This window comes from Chrysoperla carnea, chromosome 5 (genome assembly GCF_905475395.1).
Source record: "Chrysoperla carnea chromosome 5, inChrCarn1.1, whole genome shotgun sequence".
Taxonomy (NCBI): Eukaryota; Metazoa; Arthropoda; class Insecta; order Neuroptera; family Chrysopidae; genus Chrysoperla; species Chrysoperla carnea.
Window position 1 is genome coordinate 42,670,451 of NC_058341.1, and position 27,923 is coordinate 42,698,373.

Genomic DNA, 27,923 nt, shown 5'->3' on the forward strand with positions numbered 1-27,923 from the left:
TAGACCCGGTAAAATTTCCGTTTAAAAATGCTAATGAAGGTGGAAGTGCAGGTTGCCGGTGAATAACCCGGTAGGATATACTTTAAATTAAAATGAGGATTTCTGTCAGCTGTATTATGTATTTTGTTAAAATATATCCCCTTCAGAACCCACAATAAAAATATTTAGCTAGATTTATTGTGGGTCCTGAGCGGGAATATTTTAACAAAATGCGATAGGATAATGTGTAAACTATTTTTTTAAACAAATAAATCATAATGACCGATTTTATCATACAATTGGGGACAAAATTAATAAAAAATGTTCGTACTTATTTTACTTCAAGTCCTCAAGTTTTCGAATTTGCATCCCTCAAGTGGGGTAAGTATGATTCTATCAGATTTTGAATGTGTATTAATTTTTATTTATCGTGTAAAGCTTGCTCAACAGCATCCCGTAAAAGTTTGAGACCCAGCTGTATTTTAAGTGATTGATTCTTAAGAGACCGCACGGAAAACTGACCAAAAATAACGAGTTTCTGTTTTATACATGTTAGAAAGATGAGATTGTCACCCATCGACTCGAAATAAAGTTAAATTTTATTTAACATGATTTTATTTAACGCAGTCGCGTTAAATAAAGGGGTTTTCGGGTTTTGATTATTTATTTTATTTTAGACTTTTTATAATTCCTAACTAAATTTAAACATATAACTTATATATATTCTTGTAATCCCATTTTAATGTCCTTTAATTTGATATGTTGTTCGATAGTTATTATTATTTCGTTCAAAATATCCTCCGTTTTGTTTTGTTTTTTTTTTTTCAAACACCTATCTAAAACACTTGGGTTTTTGAGACAAATATAATGATGTATTAAATGTTGAAATCCATTAAGCCGTTTGGAAGATACGAAGTAATAACGAAATTTACAAATATACATTCATTTATACATGCAAACACACAAGATACGCGCGAAAGATATAAATATACCCCTTGAAAGTCGGGTAAAAAAAAAAAGAAGTAAGTACAAAATATGTTACTCATATAAAACTATTCAACATAAATTTTTTGTAAAAAATTCCACTTTCTTCATTATCCATATTTATTGTTTTTATTTTACATATTTTTTTTACACGGCATAAAATTATTGGCAATAACTAAATTAATGTCATATATTTTATTAACATCAAATTTTTTTGACGTGTTTCAATTTTATTGAACAAAACCGTACAAAGTGTTGGCGTATAATATTACACACAATATGCTCTACAAATTTAAAATTTAAAAAACACTTTTTTATGTTTTTCATGGCACTGCTGTGTTTTTATTTGTTATGATTTTATATATTTTCCAATTTGTATTTTTTGCCGCTTAATATTATGGTACGTAGCACGCACATTATAAATTGAAATATTATATAATACGTTTTATACTATTAAAGTATGCGTAGCAGTGTGGCTTTATTTGGAAATTTATTTTCGTATTTGTCCTTATAATTTTTATGATATTAATATTTTATTTAAATTTTTAACATTCTTTTCTATTTCATTTTTAGGATTATTATTTTATTCATTGTAGTAATAAATATTCTAAATTTATACGATTTATTTTAACAATCTTGTAGGTCACAGGATTATACAGAATCGACTCGGAAACAAACTAACAGATTGTAGGCAGTTTTCTGGCGCTTTATTCCTGTGAAATCAGTACCGGATAGTACCTACAATAAAAAACTAGATTCTCCCATGATCCTAAGAAATGCCAAAAAACAAGATCTGCCAAAAAACAATATCTGCCAATTTGTTCATTTCTATTCAAGTAAATTTACACGGCGCTTCAAATATTTATCCTTAAATGTAATTTAAGGGATTGTAGAATGTAATGATAATAACATAATAAAGTATTTTGTCATTCCGTTGACTTTCAACGATTTTCTTCTACTCATTTTAATTATGTTAAATGATAAATTTGTTTAATAGTAATTAAAAAATGGTACACTTCTAAGGTAGATAGACGAACCCTTTATACATAATTAAATGAATGAATTCTAAAAAGATATATCACCTATGTAGTACCTTTGTAAGTATTTTAAATGGTATATACGGGGGAGAATTGTCTAGCTCGGTCTTCTGTCTTAGTAGGCCCGTAGTAATTTTTTTAGTTGAATTCGCATATATGAAACCCCCGTATATGCGAGGAACGAGAATGAGTAAAGTATATTTGAGGTATCTCACGTTCTCTTGGCATCGTACTATCCGAATTCGCTAAAAATGCGATCTTTTGTATCCGAGTAAAAGGCAACATGAGGTACCCAGACGAGTAGAGGCGAGCTTTATCACATTCTCGTGATTATTTGAAGTTTAGTTATAAACATAAGAGTGTGTGGTAGTTACTGTTTCACTTTGACGGGTAACTTTGACCTGTATATTGAGCGAGGATACTCCCCGAGAGTGTGGATGATGGGTGAAATTTATTTATTTATATTTTTTAAAGGTTATTAGATTAGTTCTTGCCATCAGCAAGTTAGAGATTCTTAGCAATATATGTGTTTGGCAATAAATATTCAACAAAGTTAGCAAACAGTTTTTTAATAGATTCCAATTCGTGTTGGTCAGTGAAACGGAACGAATAAGTAATCATTTGAAAGTCTTATGAATGTAGACATAAGCAAGCTTAAAACTTAAAAAACAGCAGTGATCTGTAGAATGACTAGACCGTTAAAAAAGGATTATTTTTTATTAGACAGTTTTGCAAATTACTATGGTTTCTTGATATCCTCCTATTTATTCAACGACTGTAGTTTTCGTAGTTTTTTTTAAGCTATCGCTTGTCACATGTGCCTAATAATTTTTTCAATAGGCTTCGTTTTGAGTCTACTAGCTTCACAGCTTAATGTACATGTCTTTTTAATCGTGTATGGATATAATTACATAATAATTACTAATTGTATATGAAATTTTGTGGGGTCTAAATATTAAGCATTTTTGTCCGGAAAATTAATTGTCCGGCAAATGCGTTGTTTTGGAGCGCAATTTAACAGGGTATTGATTACTGATGATCACATGACTGGTTTTTGCTTTAATAAATATAGGTTTATACCGACCAACGTAAAAAAAACCGTTTTATCGGGGTTATGTTAACTGACTATCACACGTCGGGCCAAAATACTGTTAAAACGATATATGTCGAGCGAAGCAAATATGACTACATAAACGGAGCAAAAAATATATCCAACCGTTCCGTAACAAGTCACGTGCTCATCAGTAATCAATACCCTTAATTATTATTATCTTAAACAAAAATTATGGACATTAGTCGAAAGTATGACAAACCTTGACAGCCTTCCTTTATACATACATATATAAAATACTATACATTTTTTATAGTGTCAGCTAAAAAGTTATTAACTATTAAAAAACATATAAAAACAAATTCATTTAAAATACACTTAAAAATATGATGTATACATTTTAAAATTATTAAACGGGTTTAAAAACAGAGAGTCGAGTCGGACGGGTGGCATAAAAATGTACGATACTGGAGTATAAAAAACATAACTTACAACATATACATACTACACTAAATACAGCAAACAGAGGAGGCGAGTATTTACTTTACTGGAAATGTATACAAATTTATATTTATACAAAGTGTATAGTATGAATTTGTAATCTGATACAAAACAAACCTTTGATAAAAGTGTGTGGCGACTATAAATTAGGTTGCGGTCAAGTTCAAACATCTAGAAGCATTCCTCATAAAATAAAGGATCATACGCTTTTAATTGCCTTTGTACTATTAGCTCAGTTGATTAAGGCGTAACCAATTACGTCCGCGTTATTGTTATTTTAAAATCTGGACCATAATTTTTTCTGGCTTACATAGGCTAGCTCGAGTTTCTAATTTACACAGGCGATCTTTCCTCCAGGGAAGCAGCTTCTGGAGATCCAAGAACTTATCGGGATTAAAATGATTAGATCTGGTCATACACTTGTACAATCTGACCTATAATTTCTCTATTCAGATCCGCTGCTGGTAGAAATATATTTACAAAGAAATAAAATTATATAGAAATATTTATTATTTACAAATGTTTCAAAGAATAGCCTGTATAAATGTCTACTTGTGTTAAAATTTAATTTATTTGAATTTATAATGTATTTATAATTATTATTCGCTTTATTGCATAAATTTATTTTAAATTAGTAACATAAACTTTTTTTAAATTCTAACTCTACTTATTTCTTTTAGTGTATACTAATTTGTACTGAAATTTTGAATGAAAGCATTTAATTACAAAACATTAAAGTTAAGTAGGTATTAGTGATTATTAATTCCGTTTTATTTTAAGTGACTTTAAAAAAACCTAGGATCTTTGGTATATCAATGACAATTTTTAGGAATTTGCATTTATTACTTGCTGGTCACTGCTCAAAGCTTACAGGGAATGTGTTCTATACCAATGAAACCTTTTTGCATGAATCTACTTCTTTCGAGTTTTCAGTTTCTTTTAACACGCTTATACAAACTTTGTTTGTGATTAACAAACAATGTAGTAAAATATTTCAAATCAATTATGAGCTATTTTTAACTATCCCATCAATTTGAAAATAGGTAAACATAACAAAACACATATAAAATATTTTTGAGTGAACAATTTTCACCAATTATTATTGAATGAGATAAGGTATATACAAAAGACAGAAATAGTACCCCTAATATACTTTAAGAAATTTGATGCCTTAAGAAAGAAAATACCTACCTTCTCAATCGTTCTCTTTAAAACCTTTTTTTAGATCCTTTATTAACTATGCCATGGGAGAAATAAGTATTTTGATTCCAGTAGATGAATGAGATTAAAAATATTTTTACTAAAAAAATCCATTTGTGCGTTACAGTCGTCTGTATGATAAAATTATACAACAAATTTACATTTTTGGAATCTTTAGACATTTTTAACAATGCAATTTAATATGTAATAATAAACTGTTTCAATGTAATAATAGTCTGTATTCTATAAACAAATTATCAACATTAAGATATTTATCAAAAATTTAATTTTTTGTATCTTCAAAGCTTTACTTCGTCGGTGTATTTCAATGCTTTTCTGTTATGAAAAAAAAATTATAATATTTAAGAGAAAAAAATTTTCCTGGATAATTAACAACCATTTGAAAAATGATTTTACTCATTTTATTCTTCATTCTCGACATTATGTATTTGGATCCTAGACTTTTCTAGGCTCTTTTTTTAATTTTTGTTTTCAGTTTAGAAAATTAGGTTAAAATAGACTGAAACAAGTTTGAGCGCACTTCATGAGTTCTGTCCCCCAGTGCGTGTGTTAATTTTGCCTACTCTTTGCATATAATAAATCTATAAATTTCTGTTTGTATTGCGTAAATTATTTGCACTTCCACCATATTTATTGTAATGTATTTGTTTTATCTAAAATACAGAGACCAAACACGACACCAGAAATAGTATTAAAGGTAATTTCGTTAAGTTCAAGCTATTCGTTGTGTGTACAGTAGTAGGTGGATGGTAAAACTAAATCGATAGCAGCGTTGTCCTCTTAATAAATTTGCAATAAACCATAAGTTTTATTTAAAATATGACTATTTTTCAATTGATTAAATGCAATTGGTATAGTAAATGGCAAATAAAAGACAGTTAGTCATGAGGACTGTTGACGGAAGTGAAAGTTTTAAAACTTTGGAATAACTGTGTTTTTTTTAATGAATATTACAAATTTCATAATTTTAAAATATGAATAATTAAAATTTCATAATTTGTAATTTTAAATTATGAACGTGTGAACAGATAACTATTATTAGTAATTTAAAAAAAAAAAAGCCTTCTATTAACAGTAGTTAGGAGTTACCAAAGATCAGAATCACTTAGTTAACAGTTAAGGGTACAGCTTTAATTATTGTTACATAGGTGCCGTTTTTTCGATTAAAAAAAATTGTAGTTTCATAGGCTACGATGTTATATTTGTAGCTATTCGTTGTGTGCGTAGCCATGGTAGGGACAATAATTATTGTAAAACACGAATTGATTAAACTTAATGCATTAAAAATTGTGAAAATAAGAAATCAAATGTAAATTATTATTATTTTTCAAATGTAAATTATCATAATTATTTATTTAAATTTGTGAGACAATAATATTAAATTTTCAATGTAAGTCTTAACTGCAATCCATACAATTATATATGCATCCATACAATTCTATAATTAAAGTAGTGTATCGTTACCATGAAAACGAAACTCACGCACGGAGCGAATATTCATAGCATTAGATGTGATATCATAAGATTTTCCCAAACCAAATATTATTTATTATACATATACTACATACCGTTCAAAACGCCTATAGGTGTTTTCATTTATTAAAATTATTGAAAAATAAAAATTAATTAAACCATTACAAATAGTGAGAAAAAGAGACGAAATTGCATTAATGATATTTTTTATATGTAATTTAACATAAAAACTTAATTTATTTGTAAAAATAGTATTAAATTTTTAATGTAAACCAAATATATAATCCACAGACTTGTATATCCATCCACAAAATTATTTAAGTAAAGTAATGTGTCGTTAAGTGGACAAAATAGTAGTCGTTTGATTTATAATATGGGGCCTTTCAATAATAACGATTTGATTTAAAAAAAAATATCAAAGTAAATTTTACATATTTTGAAGCTTGGAAATGTTGGTTTTGTTGTGAACAAAATATCTTAAAAATATCGAAAACGACTCTTTAACAGAATTTTTGTATAATTTCTATGATGTCCAATTGAAATAGTTTTATGAAAAAAAAAAAAAAAAAATTGGATATAATAATTGATGATGTAAACAATTTATAAAGTCCTATAATTGGTATAATTGAAATTCTGCGATATTCAAACTCAGCGATATAAATAAGCTTTACTGTATTTTCTTGATTAAAAAATTTTGATGTCACAGAACTATTCGAATTGAGTGGCTATATTTCCATTATTGATATGTTATGTAGTAGTCATATGGTATAATAAAACTAAACATTTTTATACTTACTATTTTCATATAGTTAATTAAGCTGTATCCATGCGGCCACGTATCAACGGTATCACAACTTAAAGGTTTTATATCAATTTGTTGACTGGTATCTAAATCATGTAATGCTTTTGCAAACAAGTGTACAGCATCATACATTAATGCCGTTTCAGCCTGGAAAAATAACATAAATATTAGAGAGTTATGAAAATTAAAATATCTTGTTAAAAAAACACACAGAATCAGTGGCGTATTATAAATAATAATGAATTGGAAACCTAGGGAAGTCAAAATATGTTAATATAGTTGGTACGGCCTATGAAGTAGGTTAGGTTAGGATATATTGGCTGTCCACGTAGGCTATAGAGCCCATTGTGATACCGTAAGTGTGTTTTACTACCTTTCCCCTGATAATATCATTTACCAGCTCCTCAATTTTAGAGGCTGAGTTCATATACCATGCACTACAACAGCCCAACACACTATTAATTAAATTAATTTCGTAGCGACGGCGGGAATCGAACCCGCTACCCTAAGCATAACGCGGACGGCCTTAACCAACTAAGCTAATAGGCCTTAACCAACTAAGCTAATACTACCTATGAAGTACCTTCAATAAAAATTAGTTAGGTGGTTACGAAAATTAAAGCATTGCGAAAAAGAGTTAGCTTGGCGTTCGCAATTTCTAGAAGGTTGAATGAAAACTCTTCTATGAACACTATATAGAATATTGCACTTTACTGGTTTTCGTTTTGGATTTCCCTTATCCTACATCTTACTTAATGTCAAAAAATTTGGTAAAGCTAACTTCTTCCCAACGAAAATGCTTATCTTGTTTTTTGAATAAGTTCGGGGTTTGAATTTATAAACCCTCAGCAAGCTTTGTTATATCCCGAGTGTTATATCCCAAAATGATTTAGGGCAAAATAAAATATGTTCAGGCCCATGTCAGGTTACAGCAGAGTATATATTATCTTTAATGTTTACTTATGGCCACATTTTCTTCTTGGTAAAGTAAGAAATGGACTAGCAACGTTATTAATAAACACAGTTATCTATTTTGTATAAACCTTGTTATTTATTATTTCGTTATTTCAGCGATTCAAAACTTAGTTAAAACTTAATAAATCGCTTTTATAATGTAGGACATAAATATTAACTGTCATCGAAATGATGTCAGTAACAAGTGAAATTTACAAAATTTCAACAACCCCAGACAAATTTTGGGGTACAATAAACAATAAACACGCATTTGAAATATATTTAAGAAGAGTTTTCATTAAATTGCCCTTTTCCTTAAAGACCTTTCCAAACTAACCCGATTTGGAAGTATCATCGCCAATATTTAGTTTTTTCGGGTACGGAACCCTAAATTCGCAATTGATAAGATTGATAATCGATAAGAACATTCTCCATTAAATAACTTTTCAAACAAAACCATAAAAATTAAAATCGGTGGGTCCGCTTAGGCGCTACGATGCCACAGACAGACAGGCAGACAGACACACACACGTAGCGATCAAACGTATAACACCCTCTTATTTTTAGTTCAGGGGTTAAAAAACCAAATGTATACGCCACCACTGTTCAAAATCATCACGTAGTTGTGACAGAAGGAAAATGTTTCCAAGCTATTTGGAAACACATAAAAAAAATATATATATTTTTCATTTTTATTTTTGTAATTAAATTAATTGGTGTGGATTTTTAATTAAAAACCTTTTTATTTTTTCTGTGTGCTTTTTTTGTATCCTTTTCTTTCTGATATAAAAACCTTACCTTTATAAATGTAATATTGTCCTGTAAAAATATTCCCAATCAAATATTCACAGTTGATGGTGCAGGTTCCCAGATGTAATGAAAATGAAACAAAAACAAAAAATATTATGTTAATACAAGATTATTATAGACTTATAAATTATTTTACTAGAGATTATTATAGTATAGATATAGACCAATATTTTTAAAGCAACCATGTTAAAAATGCCAACTTTTGAAGTCATTTATTTATTTAAATAAAAGGGCAAATCCACCCAACCCCCCTTAGATTTTCAGAATTCCTTTTGACTTAGCCCAATTTAATATTTAAAAATCAAGCCTTTTATCCATTTTGTTTCAATAGAATGTGAATGTGTTCGATATTGTAAAATACCATTTTACCTTCAATACTATACTGATACTCGGTATGTAGGAAATATATTTTTACGTTTATTGTAGTAAAAATAGTTTGTTACCATTTTAATCAAACAAACAATAACAATAAATTAAACGGATTAAATAACAACAACAATAACAAAAAGTTACTTAGATAAAATGACAATAACAATTGAAACTTTATTGTTTGTAATAACAAAGTTCTCCATCTACAATTATTTTATTTGAATAGAAAAAAATGTATGAATAAAAAAACGACAATTTTATGAAAAAATATAGTTTTGAATTATTAGTAGACAAACAACTCAAGGACTTCATTCCGTTGTTGTTTTTCTTCATTTGTTTACCAATATACGAAGGAACACATAGAACAATGAACAATTATAAAGTTTTTTCCTACTTAAAATAACTATCCTGAATAAAATAAATAGTATAAGGGCACGTACGTCAGAGATCACTTTTGTTATATTTTCTATTTCATAACTAGTTGCATTCAAACTACAGATATAGATAGAATCAACAGTGTTTTAGTTTATTTTTTTTAAACAATGTTTCCATTTGACAAGATATTTTTGGGCTATCGGTCACCATTAGTGACGAAAAAAAATTAGTCTCACTCTTGCAGTCTTGGTCTTGGTCTTTTTTAAAAAATTTACCAATACAGTATCGCTTCGACAAGAACAATTCAAAGACACTATCTATATGAATCAAGATCAAGACCAAGATTAAACTATGCAAGACCGAAGCCTCTGCAAGACTTTTTGGGGCAAGTTGTAATGATTATTAAAAGTAAGACTCCAAAAATTCTGAAATAGAACAATAAGATTTAATCAAAAGTTAAGTTCAAAATATGGTTGATCAAAAAACAACACTCGATTCACTAAAACCATTTTTACCAAGATGCAAGACCAAGACCGAAACCTAACTCTGCAAGGCCACGACATATTCTTGCAGGACCAAGGACAAGATTAGAAATAATTATGGAAGAACAATACGAAGATACAATCGTCAAGACCAAGGTAACTATAATCATGTTTTTAATATTGGTATCGCTCATTAGTAGTCACCCTTTTTAAATTTTAACCCTTCAGGGCTTACAGCCACAGTGATGTTCAGTAATCGTACATAAATCCTGCATCTCTAGTTTTATCAAACAGTTTGATCAAACATTATTGAAACTAGGGATGCAGGATGGGCAAACAGAGGTTGTCCTTTATCAACTTTTTCAAGAGATGGACACATTAACATTGGACGAAGACGAATTAGGGGTAACGTGGTTACTTGACATTTTTACTTTTTCTTGGAGTATGAAATTCAAAAATTCATATCTAGACGTTTTTATTTTGTATGAAAATGTTCACCCACTGTAATTTGCAAAGTATCAATCAAGAAGAAAAAAATAAATAATCTTTTTTAGTAAGACCTTCAATTTTTATATTAACCCCCATTGATCTCCGAATCATAGAATGTAAGATATTTAGGGAAAATGGGGTTTTGTGGACTTTGATCGCTCATATTTCGTGACACGAACATTGTAACTTCGTCAAATATACCGAATTTATTTGATTAATATGTGCATAGTTTGACAAGCAGAATATGAGGTTTTGTGAGTTCACAAAAGCTGACAATTTTCAAATGTATATTTATATTATTACTGTGGGTCCTGAATTGGATATATACTCAAAAAATAAATTGTATCGATAAAAATGCTTCAAGCAAAAAATGTTGGGCTAGGCGCATATCGTACGTAGACACTAAACTTGACCTAAGTTTTTAGTCGCAATAAAAGCCGCAGTCTATTCCATAACTGGTAATAGATATTTTAAATTAGACACTTTAAATTTGAAAGTTGTAATTGATTAAAAAAATAACATTATTTGTTCGAAAATTTTTCTGGAAACTATTAAGTTTAGACAAAAACGGACCGAAAAGTTTTATCCAAAATTAATTGTTTCTGTGGAATCTAGGTACAATTCGAAACAAAATTTCCAATTAAAGTGGTTTGTTTCTCTAAAAAGACCGTTTCAAATTGTATGAAGAAACGTACTATTTTAAACTAAGTGCATAATACAGCCCACGGAAATGCTCATCTTAATTTGAATAATAATTTTCCATCCTAAAATTTGGATTTTTTTATCCATATATTCCTGCTTTGGTACGGATGAAGTACGTCTGTACATAGTCCTCTTATATATATTGTTCGAGGGTAAACATAAAAAGTAGAAGTTGAAGTTGGTTTATTGCTATCATTAAAAGTTAAAAGAGGGTAGTTAGTATTCGAATAGCTTTTTTACTTCAATATATGCAAGTAATAGTTATGTCAATCATGTGTAAATATTGGAATAATCTAAAGTTAAATATTTTGATTAAAGCATTCAATACATCTAATTATGTATGTCAATTCAACAATATTTACATATAGAACATGCCTAGAACTATAGTTTACTTTCATGTTATTTTGTAAGCCATCTGAAGTGAGATAACATATTGAATAAATTAAATCAAAATGTATTTTAAATTTACATTTCAGTCATAAAAAGAAAATATGGCAAAAAAAGTATATAAGTCTCAGTATTTCCAACTCAGACCAAAATTATTTCTCAGAATATTTGTTCGAATCATCTATACTTCCAAACAGAAATATTAAATGTGATTTCGATATTTGCAACTCGGACTATTTAGCACGATTTTAAGCTGCGATGGAAATTTGTTCAGGTGTATAAATATCATAACATATTTAAAGTTTACCTATACCTTTATTTTAAGTACCGGTAAAAATGGGAGTTATACTTGTTTAGTATAGAAAAGGCACTCGGAAGAGGTCTTCTAATCTTTGAACTTTAAATTCAATAGCAAGAAGAAGTGTATGGTATTAGTGAGTAATAAACTTTAATCGATGAATCAAAGTGTATAGTGAAGTGAATGGTGTAAAAAAGAAAATCAGACTAAATAGACCAGTTGCCGGCCTGAAAAATGGATTGGGCCTCTTATTGGTGCTCGCATCAATTTTGAGAAACTCTGAAAAAGACAGTTGTAGCCTACTCCGATAGTTTTATTTGACACTTATTCCGAAATAAATCTTTTCAAAATATAGTAAAGTTGTCGATATTTTTGGAGAAATACCCATTTATATGTTCCATTTAGTCCCATGTATATACCTTGCTTTTTGTCACTTTTTAAACTTAAAATTCAACGAAATTAATTCGATAACAGTAATTTTTTTGCTTAACGGTAGTACGAACGCCAATTTAGACTCGTGGTTGAAATTATTTGTACCTTATTTTCAACTTTGATGATTAATTTTCTTATAACTTCATCAATCTAGACGAAAATCTAATCTCTGCCTTGATTTGCGAAATATCAAAAGTTAACATACGTCCTATAGTCCATCTCGTCTGAAAATGTAAAACACTTGACGCCGTTAATCAGTTTCTATTTTATAAAGTTATTCTTCGAAGTAAATGTGAAAAAGAGAATTTCTAAAAAAAAAAGGAATTATTGAAGAAGGCTTTAAATGTTTTTCGGCTAGGGACACGTTTAAAAGTACTTCATTGAACCTAGAGATCTCGATCAAATTTTTGTTATTGATACCTGATTAGTCACTAGAATCGTCTAAATAGGATGTCAGATCTGAATACTGCCCATAATCAACTTTACAAATTATAAATATAAATCTATTTCAAATTATAAATATAAATACAATAAACAACAGTGACCGTTGCTTTCTGTAAATAAATAGATATAAAATAAACAGTTAAGTTACTATTTTATTTGATTAATCATTACCTATGCAATATAGTTCATATATGACCGCTGATATTAAAAATACAGCGTATTATTATTAAAAAAAAATGAAATAAAATAACATTAAATATTAATAATAAATTTGTTGCCCATCTTGAAAGTTATTATTAAATTTTCATTCGTAAACAATAAGAAGTAATAAAATTTTTCAATTAAATTGAATGTGAGTGGAATGAAAATATACAAAGTATTTTTATTGTTTTTTTTCTTGTATTTTTGTTTTTGCATATACTGTTTTTCTTATACACTGACAACAATGACAACGACGTTGGGAGACGGACAGACTGACGAACTGTCTTCCATATGCGTTATATAAAGTTATATTAAAAAACAAACGACTTTCTTTTTGGTATTTGAATAATATGATTTCGGTAATGGTAGAAACTTACCGGGATTGATTAACCAAACATCGATGAGAAAATATTTATATGCTTTGTGTGCATATTAACACGATTTACTACTATTAAAATTAATAAATCGATATTTTAAAATACGATGAAAAATAAAAAGTTTAATTTGAAGGCTATATGGCATAACAGCTACCCATGGTCCGAAAAAGATTCTGAGACGACTGAACCCCTCTCAGGTTTATCCCTAAACATTTTCAATAAAAAAAAGTAACATTCAGCCATCTTAATAAAAGTCTTGAAAAAGTTGCCACCTCTCGTATCTTTGCGAAGAAATCAATCAATCAACTCAATTCTACTATTCTCACTTTTTTGTTACTTCTTTTCGTCTCTACTAAAGCTCATTTTGACGGCAAAGAAGAGAATTTAAAAGACAGATAGATATCACTGGTCTCATATCATCAAGATAAAAAATGTCGTTAAAGTAAAAAAGCCAACAAAAGGATAGAATATTCGGAAAAAATAATGTTTAAATTCAAAGACATTCTGTAAAGCCCATTAAATAAAAACAATTCCGCGAAATATAAATATTATTAAAGATAATAAATGTGAACTCTAGTATACTTTGAAATAAATTTCAATTTTTGCCCCAATTTCCTAGATCAATTTATTGAATTATATAAATATGTATTTCGATTACCAAGTAGCCATCTCATCAGTATGAATTATTTAATCGTAATTACCCTTATTGTATATGCTACTCGTTGCTAATTTGGTGGCCGACTTCGGGGTGCAGCCGAAATTTAATTCCACGAAATTCAGAAAGCTCGCCACAATTTTTCGTTTTCACGATTTTGTTTCGAAAAGCTATATTTTTTGTTTGTTTAATTTTTTGATTCGGAAAAACAATTCGCTTTTTGGCTTATATTGGAGTAGGTAGAATAATAAAAATCCCTTTGAATTACAGAAATTGTATATATTTTTATGAAAAAACTAGTACCGACTGCTAAAATTGTTCTTGTACACTCGACTTTGACTAGCGCTTGTACTTTATATTTAAGTCTCTACGAATAAGCACAAATGATACCACACACCGCATCTGTAACAAATTGGATAAAAAATTCAACTAAGAAAAACAATAAATATACTTCGTCAAAACCAAATATTAATAATTTTAAATATAAAAATAAGCTTATTATTTATCTATATAATGATTTCAAATTATAAACAACATTTTGGTGAACACATGGCGAATTTAAAAAAATTTATGAAAAAAAATTAGTTGTGGAAGACAATGAAAGAATGGGAAAGAAAAACAGTTTTGTCCAAGACACAAGTCCTAATAAATTAAAAGTTTGGGAAATTGACAAACCCGTACAGTAATAGACTATGAGTTGATAGTATGAAAATAGCAAATGGCAATTTGTTTCGGATTTGTGTTATATTAATGTGGTAGCTCATAGCCTTTAGCGGATTTAAGATTGGAATTAAATTTTACCTGACTGCGCTACGTAAATGAGAGCAATATGCTTATCAGCCTTTGTATTTATGTTTGTTTCTTTGTGACAGTTTTGAGACTAAACGTGTCGGTTGATTTTAATAAATCCAACGTCAATCAATTTTTCTTAATCTTGAATTTATCAATAAATATGCAATGTTTTCTAGTAATCATCCAGACTATAATATTAATCAACCAGATATACAGACGCCATATTGGGAAAATAAAAAATAAAAGTCGAAAAACTTTGTTAAGTGGGATAGCATTGAATAGGTATTTGAAAGTCCAAACTAAGTGCGATTGCATATAATATAACTTTAAATCAAAAACAAAAAACGCGTGAAAATTGAATGTTAAATATAAACTGAAAAGAAAAAACGCCCAGCAGCCTACATAGAGACTTAAGGAGGATCCCTCACCAGTAATAGAAAAAAATAAATTAGTAGAAAATGATCCAAATTTTTAGTATGTTGTAGTTAACAATACATATTATTAAATGAAAAAAAAATTTGGGTATCTTATCGATCAATTAAGAGAGTAATTAATTAATTAAAAATACACTAAATAACATAGCATGATATGAGGATGAATGTTATTTAGTATATTTTTAATTAATTATTTACTCTCTTAATTGATCGATAAGATACCCAAATTTTTTTTTGGTTTAATAATATGTATCGTTAATAACAACATACTAAAAATTTGGATCATTTTCTACTAATTTATTTTTTTCTATTACTGGTGAGGGATCCTCCTTAACAGCCGAGAACTATTTTTGGCAAGATTTGAGCCGGCTTAGATTATTGGTCCCTACTGTTAGAGTCGCTATGACTACTAGACTTGTTTTTTCTTTTCAAGTTTATTTTTTGATTTTTGATGTAAATTTTAATTTTTCGTACACGGTTTTTTCGATTTTTTAAATTTGCGTTTTTGTTTAATGTTGGCCAAGTAAATAAATTTAATATTCTATGCTGTTTTTTACTCCTATGGGTTCCATTAACACCCATTTCGGCTTGTTGATCACTTTTTTAATTTAAAACTGAAAACAAATATTTGATCATGTCTATGACTTTTTCGATAAAATATAATACAAGGATTTGTCAAGTATTTGTTTGCAGAATTAATACAGTTATAAAATCGTGTTTGAAAAAAAGTTCTAATAATATTAAGCGATTATATCTATTTAACTTAAAACCTATAATTCTATGTGATTATAATATTACTAATTTTGAGATAAAATGTAAATAAAAAACCTTTTGTAACTGCTATATTCCATGTAATGGTAACAATTATGGTAATGCAATAATTTATTCAAAAAACATTGAGTTAAAAGTTTATAGGTTTCAATACATAGTAAAAATGTTTCTTAAAAGGATTATAATGGCGTTTATTAAATTTCGTGATAGAAACATATTGTTTTTACTATGAAAATCGAAATTCTGAACTCATGAAAATATTTGTATTTAAACTCATTTTATTTTTGGGAATTGCTTAGAGCGAAGAAGTCAACGAGGCTCTAGTCAAATTGAATTTGCTTATATCTTAGCCAATCTCGATGTTCAATAGAGTTATATGATAACCTGGTTTGGTATTTCCGTTGATGTCAAACCTATTTATAAAAAAATGCAAATTATACCTTAACCTTAAACAAACCAACAAGTCTATTGGCTTGCTACCTTTTTAAAAATTAACAAAATTGTGGGAAATTTAAAATTATTTCTTTTCTTTCGAAAGGTACGTGCTAGCCTTCACGACAATTGTTTATGTGTAAGCTTTGAGTCATTTCATATATGAGTCTTGTATGAAGTAAAAATTTACTTTAAAAATACTACGAAATTATGGGTTCGAGCCATCATGCTCTATGTACATTTGATATAAGGTTGTTAGGAGTTTAAATAAGAATGTCAGTTATGATATGTGGGGTCCCTTAATGCATCAATGAGGAAAAATTTCCTCTACTATGATTATTTTACTTCTTGAGGTGAATTTATTAACATCTATGTTTTACAAAAATGTGAATATAATTGCAAAATTGTACGGTAATGTGTAAAGCTCTTTGATCAAATTATCAGAGCTCTTTGACACTCTCTCTTTGAATTTTTACTCTAACTTATTTTTATACCATATATACCTACCTTTCTTAAATAATATTAAGGAAGTTAAGTCCCAAGTTTTTAACGCTTAAAAATATTGATGCTACGACCATAATTTTAGTATAGGTATGCATAAAATCAATTTCCGGTTGACCGTATGGATGTCTATCAGTCCGCTCGTCAGTTAACACGATAACTCAAAAACTAAAAGAGAAATCATTCTGAAATTTTTATACCATGCTCCGGGCGTAAAAACTAAGGTCGAGTTCGTATCTGAGCAAGATAAGTCAATTGGGTTAGTGGTTAGGCCCGTAGAATTCAACTTGTAAACCTTTTAGGGTAGAACAAAATTTTAAGCATAAAAAATATTTCTTATTAAAAAATTTACAACTTTTATTTGAAACATTTTTTCGTAAACATCACTGTTTACCCGGGAGAGCGTAAACTAGTCCCGAACATCATATGTATTATATGGGAATATCAGATAAGTGTCTGTGACACCAAAGTCGTGCGATATATTCACGACTGTGGCTATTTAAGAGTGGCTATCTTTCTTTACTTATATGACGTATAAACAAACGCTTGCGTAATCAATACTGTCTATGCATAGCATTTCAACAATTAACTTAGTCAATTGTTTGTTTTCACTTCTGGTTAATATTATGATCCAACAAATTTTTGAATTTCTCTAGAATTAGAAAATAGATTATTATGACCTAGACTGTCAAAAATAAATTTTATTTTATTGGTTTATCATCAAAGAGTTATAATCATCAAGACTGTGCATATATATATAACGATTGAAATATGGAGAGAAGGTACAGTTTATAAATAATTAATAGGCATATCCTATTCTTCTATAATATGTACAGCCCCTGTACGTTTAGGTTGTAACATAATCATTTTGGCTTAAAATAAATGAATTTATTATTATTGTACAAAAGGGATCAGAATAATAATTATATTTAGAATACGACGATTTAGTTGTAATAATAAGGAATTACATAAATAATATTAATATTAATTTATTAATACAAAGAGTTTGAAAATTATGATAGCTCATGCATTAAGCATTATAAGGATAAGTTTTTGAAACACGTAACCTGTACTCACGAATACTATTCCCGATCCCCAGGCGGAAAGAAAGTCTCACCAAAATGGCCTAACTAATTTATATGTTTTTTATTTCCAAAATATTTCATTAATGACATTGTGAACAGAAGAGACATTTTGATTGTGTAAGTTATCTATAATAATAATAATGGAGTTTAACCTCCGTTTCTCTGGCATATACGCTTATAACAGAGGCCAGCAACATCGTTATTTGTTAATATTTATGTATTTAACTGCATCCATATTTTTACAATTACATTCTTGGGTGGGTGGGCTCGGTTACTTCGTTCTTATCCAAGCGACGACAATGTGATTAATTCTACCGCCCCATTAATTGTAGTTGGTCACATTGCCGCTGCCTGCATTCGAGCCCGCAACCTAAGTGTAAGTAGACAAACGGTCAATGTTTAACGTCTTAGACCGCTCGACCACTTAGGCTCTTCTAAGTTGTCTAAGTTGTCTTCTATGTTAGAGGTAAGTTATTGAGATCACTTAATCGATGCCGACTAAGATATGGTGGAAGTCATTTAAGTCGGTTTTTTTTCCAAAAGCCAAATTTTAGATTCTATATTAATGAAACGAATAACTGAAAACCATGTCAAAAAACCGATCATTCAGAATATATTACAATATTTGACGAACACTTTTTACCAGAAAATGTTTCTTACAATGTTGTTGAAAATATTTTCTTTTAAAGATATTAATTTAAATTCTTCCCTCTACTAAATTTCATCTTGGGTATTTTACGTTTCTAAGACAAATTATAAATGATTCGAAAGCATTTAAAATGGGACGTTAAGGGACTTACATGAAATATGTAAAGTTTACATGATTTAGTGCGGAAATTGCCAGTCACGAAAATTTTAAACTAAAAATGAAGTCGTTCAATATATATTAGTTAAAATAACCCAAGATATCGACAAAGTTAAATCATGATTCTTTTTTAAAATGAGTTTCGTCTTGTATTTGAAAGTTTAATGTTAGAAAAAAAAACGAAAATTTAAAAAAATACATACAAACAAGAGTCGAATCCCGGTTAAGCAAACAAATAAACATAGACAATAAATAAAAATTTGTTGCGAAAAAATTACACAAGGAGTCTAAAACACATATAACCCAGTTGGCTTAGGCGCTTGGGAAGATTCCAAGACACCCTGTCTCGACTTCTGTTATCTGTGTATGTTTTTTAGATCTCTTTAATTAATGTTAATTTTTTCAAGTTATTTGTATTTGTATATGGGGACTGTCGACGCAATTGAAAATTTATAACTTTGGAATAACTGTGTTTTTTTTTGTTTTTGTAATTTCTTAATTAAATATAGTATAAATAATTAAAATTTCATAAGTTATAAATTGAAATTACTAACATGTGTATAAAAAACTATTATAAATAAAAAACACCAGCAATACACAACGTTTTCAAGCGATCAACCATCCTAGAACTAAGTATGCTCAATGTTGCTTAGCTCCAGTGATCGAGTGAGAACCGTTGTTTTCAATACGGTATGTATGGAGCGTGAGGACAACGCAAGTTCATTTTTGTTCATCCAATAAGTGCTTAACGTGCCGAAACAAAGTATTCATTTCAAAAAATATCAATATAACCGATTGACTTTGACGTTTTTTGTAAACCATATTTAGTTAACAAACATAAATAATACATTTTATATTAGAAATTATTCAGAAGCATGTATTTAGTTTATTCTTGCAACCACGAACTAGTGATATTGATTTAAACAATGAAATTATTTGAAACATTTCAATTTTATTCTAGATAACTATATTCGAATAATATAGATAGTTTTCTAATTTATACGTAATTTAAATTCAAGACATATTTCAATCACGTCCACATTACATAACTCTCTATAACAAAATTATAAAATCATATAATACTAATAAATTTGTAACTTATATAGCTTCTGTAATTTATTTTCAATAATAATATGGACTAAATTCTATTTTATATCACTTTTGAAATTCATAAATGTAGGTACTTTTCTAACCTAAGAGGTGGTTTTTATGTTTTTTTAACAAATTTTCATTTGAATAAAATGTAATAAATTTTGTAATTTTCATGTCGAAATCGCTATGCAAACTACTGAATTTATTTCTCCTTTTCATATTTTATCGTACGCAAAAAGTTCTGGTTTTCCGCCCAGACCTTGCAAATTAAATTGTTGTAATATAAAGTATACATTTCAAAGAACATAAATTGTTTAAGAAAAGAAAACCCGACTGCGTTAATTAAAATCTGAAAAGGAAAAAACAAGTCCAATAGTGTTCATAGCGACCATGTAAACCACTGGACTAGTTTCTTTCTTTTCAGATTTTTACCCCGACTATACAATGGCGTGGGTTATGTGTTTCATGTATGTTGTTATACTTTCTCATGTAATTATAACGCCCAAAATGATTTAAATATTATGAATAAAATAAAGTTCGAAAACTTAAACTCCGACAATGACAGAATCACGCTTTTAAAAGTATGATAGGTTTCTTTCATTTTTTTTTTATTTACTTATTACGATTTCCCGCCAAAAATCCGCCATTTTGTCTCTTTTTGTCTACCTGAGAACATTCGTGTTTTTAAGACGAATATACGTACATATAAGATAACGACGCAAAAAAAACGACGTCTTGATAATCGGGTAGGTCTAGATGGTAGGTGTTAAGCTTTAATAACTTCTTATTTTATAGAATTTTTTGGCTAAAAAAGCTTATGTTACAAAGTTATTTCTATTATTTTCTTGAAACTAAATTAGACAGAAACTAATAATGTTACAGCAATAAATCCTTCTAAGAGGTCACAATTATTGGCTGTAAGGGACGAAGATCGTAGGTGTTAAGTTTTGATAACTTCTTATTTTGTAATATTTCCTTTTCATTGTTAATACTTGGCTTAAAAAGCTTATGTTACAAAGTACTTTCTGTACGGAAGATATAAAGACTTTTTGATTGTTTCTTGACTACTCCCGTTTAGATAAATAATGAAATAACTTAAGTGAATATAAATAAATACCTACAAGTTTAATATATTGTTATGGCTATGAAACCTTCTAAGAGGTCACAATTATATAATAATATAATAACACAGTTCAAATTACATAATGTACTATGTAATATTGTTACTGGTATATGATTCACATATTGTTATCTTCAATATCCAACATTGTTCGTACATACTACATATTATAGAACCATAGTACTACGGTTTAATACAACAATAAACAACACATTTGTTGTTAACACATTGTTAGTGATTATAACATGATATTGTATGTATGCTCTAAGTCAAAATAAATACAAAAGTTAAACCATTCTAGTTATTCTTATTATATTACATGTGATACACACGTAGTATTATAGTTATAGCACTTAGAATGGTATAATATGTGCATTTTTTGTGACACAGAGTGTATGTTTGATATTACATATATCTCTACACGATAAAATGAAATGTATGATATAAATTTTATTAATCATTTATGTATTATGAACTTAATAGTCAATATGTGTACCAAATAAAATCAACACGTATGCTCGAAAACAAGTACTAAGCATGAAAAATAGGCTGGAGTTCTAACCTGGACGTTACTATTAGCATAATTACTTAATTGAGAATTATCGAAGTAGGCTAAAATGTTATTTGTAGGGTTGCAAACAATTGACGTGAATTGCGTTCAAATCGGTGTTCTCTCTTTAAACAATCCCCGAAACTTTAGAAACTAAAGCTAATGATTTGGAAAATGTTTCCGCTGTCCACTCTACTTTCAACCTTCTGTCCTCTGATTTGAACTTCTGTTTAGTGTTTTTTTTTTCGTCTCTCTAACCGTCTGTTACTTCAATATTATTTGATCTTTTAAGAAAATTTTCACAAATTCTTTGAAAACTTTCTTTGAGTAATCCTTTTGTTCACAGTATTTCTTTGCGACATGGGGAAAGGAGAGAATGGATTTCTGGGGACTAGAGTTATTAAACAAATTCGGCTGAAAATTTTGTTTCGCTTCTTTGTAAGCGATGTTACTCGATCCCAAACCGTGTTAGAGACGTGTATTTTTTTCAAATTCTTCTTTTCGACGCTAATTTTAAAATCGCATCTCGATAAGTTGCAATTTTGTTAAGAAGAAAATTAATTTTTGCCCTTTCGATTTCCGTCAAGCGGATTGCGATCGGATAGAAACTCAGGCCTTGCGGCCTGCTCAAAGTCAGGCACTTTTTTCAGACATCTAGTGCAAAATGGAATTGTGCAAAAACTATTAGACCGAATGAAACGTTCTAGAGCTAGTTTTGTTCTTTGAAGTATCAGCTACGAGATATAGCGTTTATTAATCATTTTTTCGCAAAAATTTGAAACAAACATTTGATTTTTCTTATAAGTTCTAGAAAACCATTTGCGGAACAAAAACTTGCATAGCACCAGTATCAAGTGCACCATTTACGAGTTACATCGCTTACAAGGAAGCAAAACCGATTTTTCAGCCGAATTTGTTAAATAATTCCAGTCCCCAGGTTCCCGGCGAGTAGACTCGGCAGATCCATTATCTGAGTACCCCCCTTCAGAGATTAAAATCACTCCTGACCTGTAACCAACAACAACACGTAAGCCATATCTTTTTCCGTTATTCAACAGGTCTATAATTCTTAATATCATTTAGTATGTGGTACGCAATTCAATTTGTTCTTTTTGGCTTAGTATAGTATACTAAAAGATAGTAATATTACAGTGTATTTAATACAAGTATCTTTTTTATTCACTCTTGGTGTAAATAGTGAATGTTATTGTAGAAGAAGAACATACGGTTGCAAAGTTAGAGATGTTTTATACTAAAATCAAGATAACTATTAATTCATTACATGTATGGTTGCTAAACAATACACCTTACCATACATACATAAACTGTTGTATATCTGTATGGTTTTATTGTAAGGTAATAGTTTAGAATTTTCAACGACGGATATTTATATTTTATACCTATAATAGACTTAGACTCACTGACACAAAATTTATATACAAATACAGTGACCGTTACTCGAAAAAAGTAGATGGTCACAGAGCTATTTATAAAATTCATCTATTTTTGAGTCATCTAAATAATCGCTAGCTCTGTTACGCCAGTGACGCAAAGTATTGAATTTGCATTTAAAATAAATTGAGTTTGATACGACCCTCGAGGTCAACTTCTCATTTGTAGATCATGTTTCCAATATGTTGTTTACAGATGATGCTTTAACGATAATTATCTCCATAGATAAATGGAGATAATGAGTTTAGTTTTTTAAGTCTAGTTTCATCCACTTTTCAGATTATGTTTATCTAGTTTTTTTCCAGTTTTTTTAATTAAGATTAAAAAACGGCTAAACCAATTTTGCTCCTCTTTCAGTTTTTAACTACGTGTTTGTGTACATACGTACACAAACACATACAGACTTGAAAAGCTTTGATTCGGATATTAATCCCTTGAAACCGCGGAAATATGTAAAACTGGAGATTTTCAAAACAGCCCCATTAAATTAACTTCCTCTAGGCAGTTAAAATTGGGTACTTTTTAGGTGCTAATTAGGAGTACCAAAGCTAGAAATCAAGTGCTCTGTACCGTAACTCAATACTCAAAGTTGCCTTACTAGCATTGTGAATGTAAAGGAAACACAATGAGGTGCTAATTGAGTCCTAAACGTTCAAGATCCTAAAATTTACTAGCTAATAAACGAGAGCTTCAAATTTCGCAAAGCAACAGATCTAAAAATCAGGCCTCTTAATCAGGTATAAACTAAGCATAATAATTAAGTGTTATCTTTTGTGACAAATTCATATCGATTTTCTGTACGGTTTTGGAAAAATTATCGATCAAATTCAGTGTTTTTTAAAAAAAACACTTGTTCATTTCTACGTTCACAGTTCTTAATTTTGGTATAGTTTTAAAGCTTAATCGTACAGAGAATCGACTTGAAAATCAGTTCGTATTCACAATAAAAATTCAACCGATTTCGATATGCATGCAAAATTTCATCTTCAGCTTAACTTCAAGGACATTCATAGATAGCACATATAGACATACAAGTGAAGTTAAATAAAAGGTTGTACAAAAATTAACCTTTTAAGGTTCGCCATACTTAACAAACGATTAGAAATCAGTGTCTTCAAGTCTATATTTCACAGATATGTGAGCCGTTATACACAAACTGTTGAACAAAACTTTATATGAAAACTATATAATAGTATTTATAATAATAACAATAATCTAAGTTATCCATAACAGCCAGAGCATTATCATAACACTTCGTTATTATGGATGTAGCAGATACCTTCATCATTTTCAAAATAATATACGTCAACATATCAAACGAAACACTTAACGAAAATGTTTTGTTATATGGTATCTAATATAAATATTTCTAATTTCTTGATAGCAAATAATTGTCTATCACCTCAAAAATGGAAGAAGAAGTTTTAGAATTTTTTGAATAATCACAAATTCGACAACTTCATCATTTTCTAACTTCTGTCGCGGAAGGGGTCGAAAAATATGTAATGATCGAACTGGGATTTTACGTTTTAAAGCTTATAAATAAAAATTATTTGCCACAAATATTTGCCCACGCATCAATTCTAAGCGATTGAACCTACTTGGTATTTTTTTTTGTAAATGGGCACCTTTTTACACCTATCGTTATCCGGTCTAAAATCAGTCTAATTTTTCTAAAGTGGAAGCGAAAAAATAAAGTAGGCTGATATGATTAAAAATGTTTTTCCAAGCAAGATTGTAGAAAATAAATTTCGTTATAATCTGTCAACGAATTGACTTATTCAGCTAATCAGAAAGCTATTAGTATGGCCTTTACAGGTAAGAGCTGCTACGGTTTGTGTTATACATGTCTAATATAAATATTTTCATATTTAGATATAGGTAAATATTATAACAGTAGAATAAAATGTCAACTATTATATAAACAATCAGAAAATTTTCGTTAATTAAATTGGTATCGTGGATTCTTCAGAGCATATGTCAGAACCTTTTTTTTCATGTAAAATTATTAAAGAAATCATCATGGTTTACAAGTATACCAGAGCCTCTTTTCAATTGGGTATAAAAGCTAATTTTATTTTTAGATATACGGGGTAAGCATAACTTCTAAGAGAACTGGATTGCTTGAAATGTAGAAAAAACTGTAATATTGACACACTCCAATGGCCTAAAAATGGTATTTTTCCTAATCTATGTTCCTTATCGCACGTAATGATTTGTTTGGTGGTTGGGAGGTCGATTCAGATTCAGCTTGCCAAGAATTTTGAGAATATGCTAATATATTTTATAATATGTCAATTTGTATTTTTTGTTCAAAATTTTTGTTTTTTTATTCAAAAAAATTATTTGTGAGTTATAAGAAGTTAAACATAACAGAGATAATTTAAAGTAAGCACAAGGAAATTTTATGTTATGTCATACTACATATCCTGATCAAACAAACTGTGGATATTGTACGCACATATTGGGTTGACTTCTAAATCAGACGTATGTCTGTTTTAAACTAATATAGAGTTAAAGTAGCTATAATATTTAACTCTTTAAGCAATAAAACAAGTATTTGCCTTCTTAAATTAATACATTTAATTTTCTGAATTACCAATGCGCAGATATGCAAACAGTATTCTGCAAGAAAAAATGAAAAAAAAAAAAAACTAACTAAACCTTATTAAATTACCATCGCACAGAAATATAAAAAGTATCGAGAGAGAGGGAAAAAAATTATTAAAAGAAACTAATTACACTAAACCTGTAAGGTAGCGTACCACGAAACTAATATTAAATAATTAATTTCCAATGCAGGTATTTGTATTTTCAAATAATTTGTATCTTGTATATTTTCATTTTTTTTGGAGTTGTGTTTTATTTTATAGCAAATTGCGCTTAAATAAAAAATATAGACAGTAGAAAAAAGCACAAAATGTCTTACAAAATTGAACATGTGCATAATCAATCAATCAACCCAGCAAAAAAAAAGCGTAAAAAAGTAGGCACATACATTTAAAATGTACGAAGATACATATTTCTTACCGGGTGGTCTATCGTTGTTTTTTTGAATTCAGGATACTTTAAAACATAAAGATTTGTTGAAAATAGAATACACTATATCCTTATTAAATATATAGAAATTTAAAATTCTCTTGCTGCACATTTATACAGGGCATATATAAATATAAAAATTCTAAATTGAACCATTTTTTCGTAAACAGAATGTGATTTATCTTGAAAACAAATGTATGTTGTTACATATAAACTTTTAAAAATGCAGTACATATAAAATAATAAAAATTTATTTGTTTTTAACTTTGAGAAATATAAACACATTACACATATCTTTGAAAAAAGTCATTACGTAAGAGCTGCGCAAAATAATTGAATTTCCTTTTAAAGAATACTTAAGAAGAAAACTGTCACTTGTTAACAATATTGATGAATATCTTCTGTATTGAAGTCATAAAAAAAATTCATTATGAAAGATTGAAAACTAAAAAAACAAGTAAAATTTACAAAATTTAAAAAACTCCAGACCAATTTTTTGGGTACGGCACCCTAAGCTCGCACTTGAAACATATATAAGAACTCTCTTCATTCAATTACCTTTTTCCTTAAAGCATTTTGAAGATCGTTGTAAGTTTTTTTCGGGTACGGAGCCCTAACTCGCACTTGAAACATAGCTAAGAACATTCTCCGTTAAATTAGTTTTTAAACAAAACCAAAAAAATTAAAATCGGTTTATCCGTTTAGGCGCTACGATGCCAAAGATAGACACACACACAAACATAGCGGTCGAACTTATAACACTCCTTTTTTTAGTTCCCAGCTAGATCAAATCGAAATAATGTACTTATTTCTTACAAAATTTTAGAACAAAATGCCTTTGGCGTTTATTTGTTCTGATTCTCCGTTACCGACTAAGGTCTCAATAGTTATCGTTTTAAGATTATTATTGAGACCTTATTGAAAGTTTTAAGTTTTAACTATAATTTATCATCAGAGCATTTATTCGGTAAATCTAATATTTACAGAAAAATTATCAAAAATTTTTGTCTTGGAACTCGCAATGTAAATTTTGATGTTGGTCTGAATTAAATTTATGTTAACTTTATTTCCTGCGTCTTTGTTTACTGCAAAATATTATAAGCCGAGAAAATTGTTAAAAACTATTAACTGTACGTCGGATCGACAAATCAATTCCTAAATCTTTTCTTCTTAGAATATCGTGAGAAATTCAATAACACTTCATTTTTTCCCAAGAATGATTAGTTAGCAAAAAAGTAAAACTAAAAAATCTATCATTTTGTTTACTATTACTGCGAAAATTAGTTCCCCTTTATATAAGCTTGGATTTGAAGGCAAAATTACATTAAAGGTATAAAAGAAATAGCTCATGTTCCTTGAAAAATAAATTCGCTTATAAATATATCGCAGTAAGTAAGTGAACATTATTTTCCTGGTAAGAACGCTGGCTTGTTGTGTTGTATTATTATTGTCATTAAAATAACTGTTGGAAAAGTATCGTAAAACTAATAACACAAGTCAGTATAACAAGTAGTAAATCGTGAACATTTTCTTTATTCAAGTTTGAATAAATATTTAATAGATTAAGTATAAGAAGTAGTATATACCGACGACGAGCACTCATTCACTAAGGCAAGCAAAAATAAACAAAATTTTTATGAGAGATATCTACTGAAATGCTCTTACGAATTGAAGGAAGACTATTAAGTGTAAAGAATCAAACATGTCAAATTTGGATCATACCCTAAAATTAAAGCATCAATTGTAAATCGAACGTTAGGGTTTATATAACTGTAAATGAAATTATAGATGGTAAAAAGTAGCTTTAATAAATTATGATAGGTAGTC

General features: G+C 28.9%; 1 protein-coding gene across 2 annotated transcripts in view; it reads right to left on the reverse strand.

Annotated features, from left to right (window-relative positions):
• Positions 1-27,923, reverse strand: part of LOC123299899 (glutamate receptor ionotropic, kainate 2) — a 288,313-nt gene that overhangs the window by 18,700 nt on the left and 241,690 nt on the right. For both annotated transcript variants that reach the window (XM_044882307.1, XM_044882308.1), the window contains exons 7-8: positions 8,801-8,821; positions 7,043-7,195 (exon numbers count right to left, since the gene is read on the reverse strand). In XM_044882307.1, coding sequence (XP_044738242.1) covers positions 7,043-7,195; positions 8,801-8,821 — 174 coding nt within the window. The remainder of the gene's footprint in view (positions 1-7,042; positions 7,196-8,800; positions 8,822-27,923) is intronic.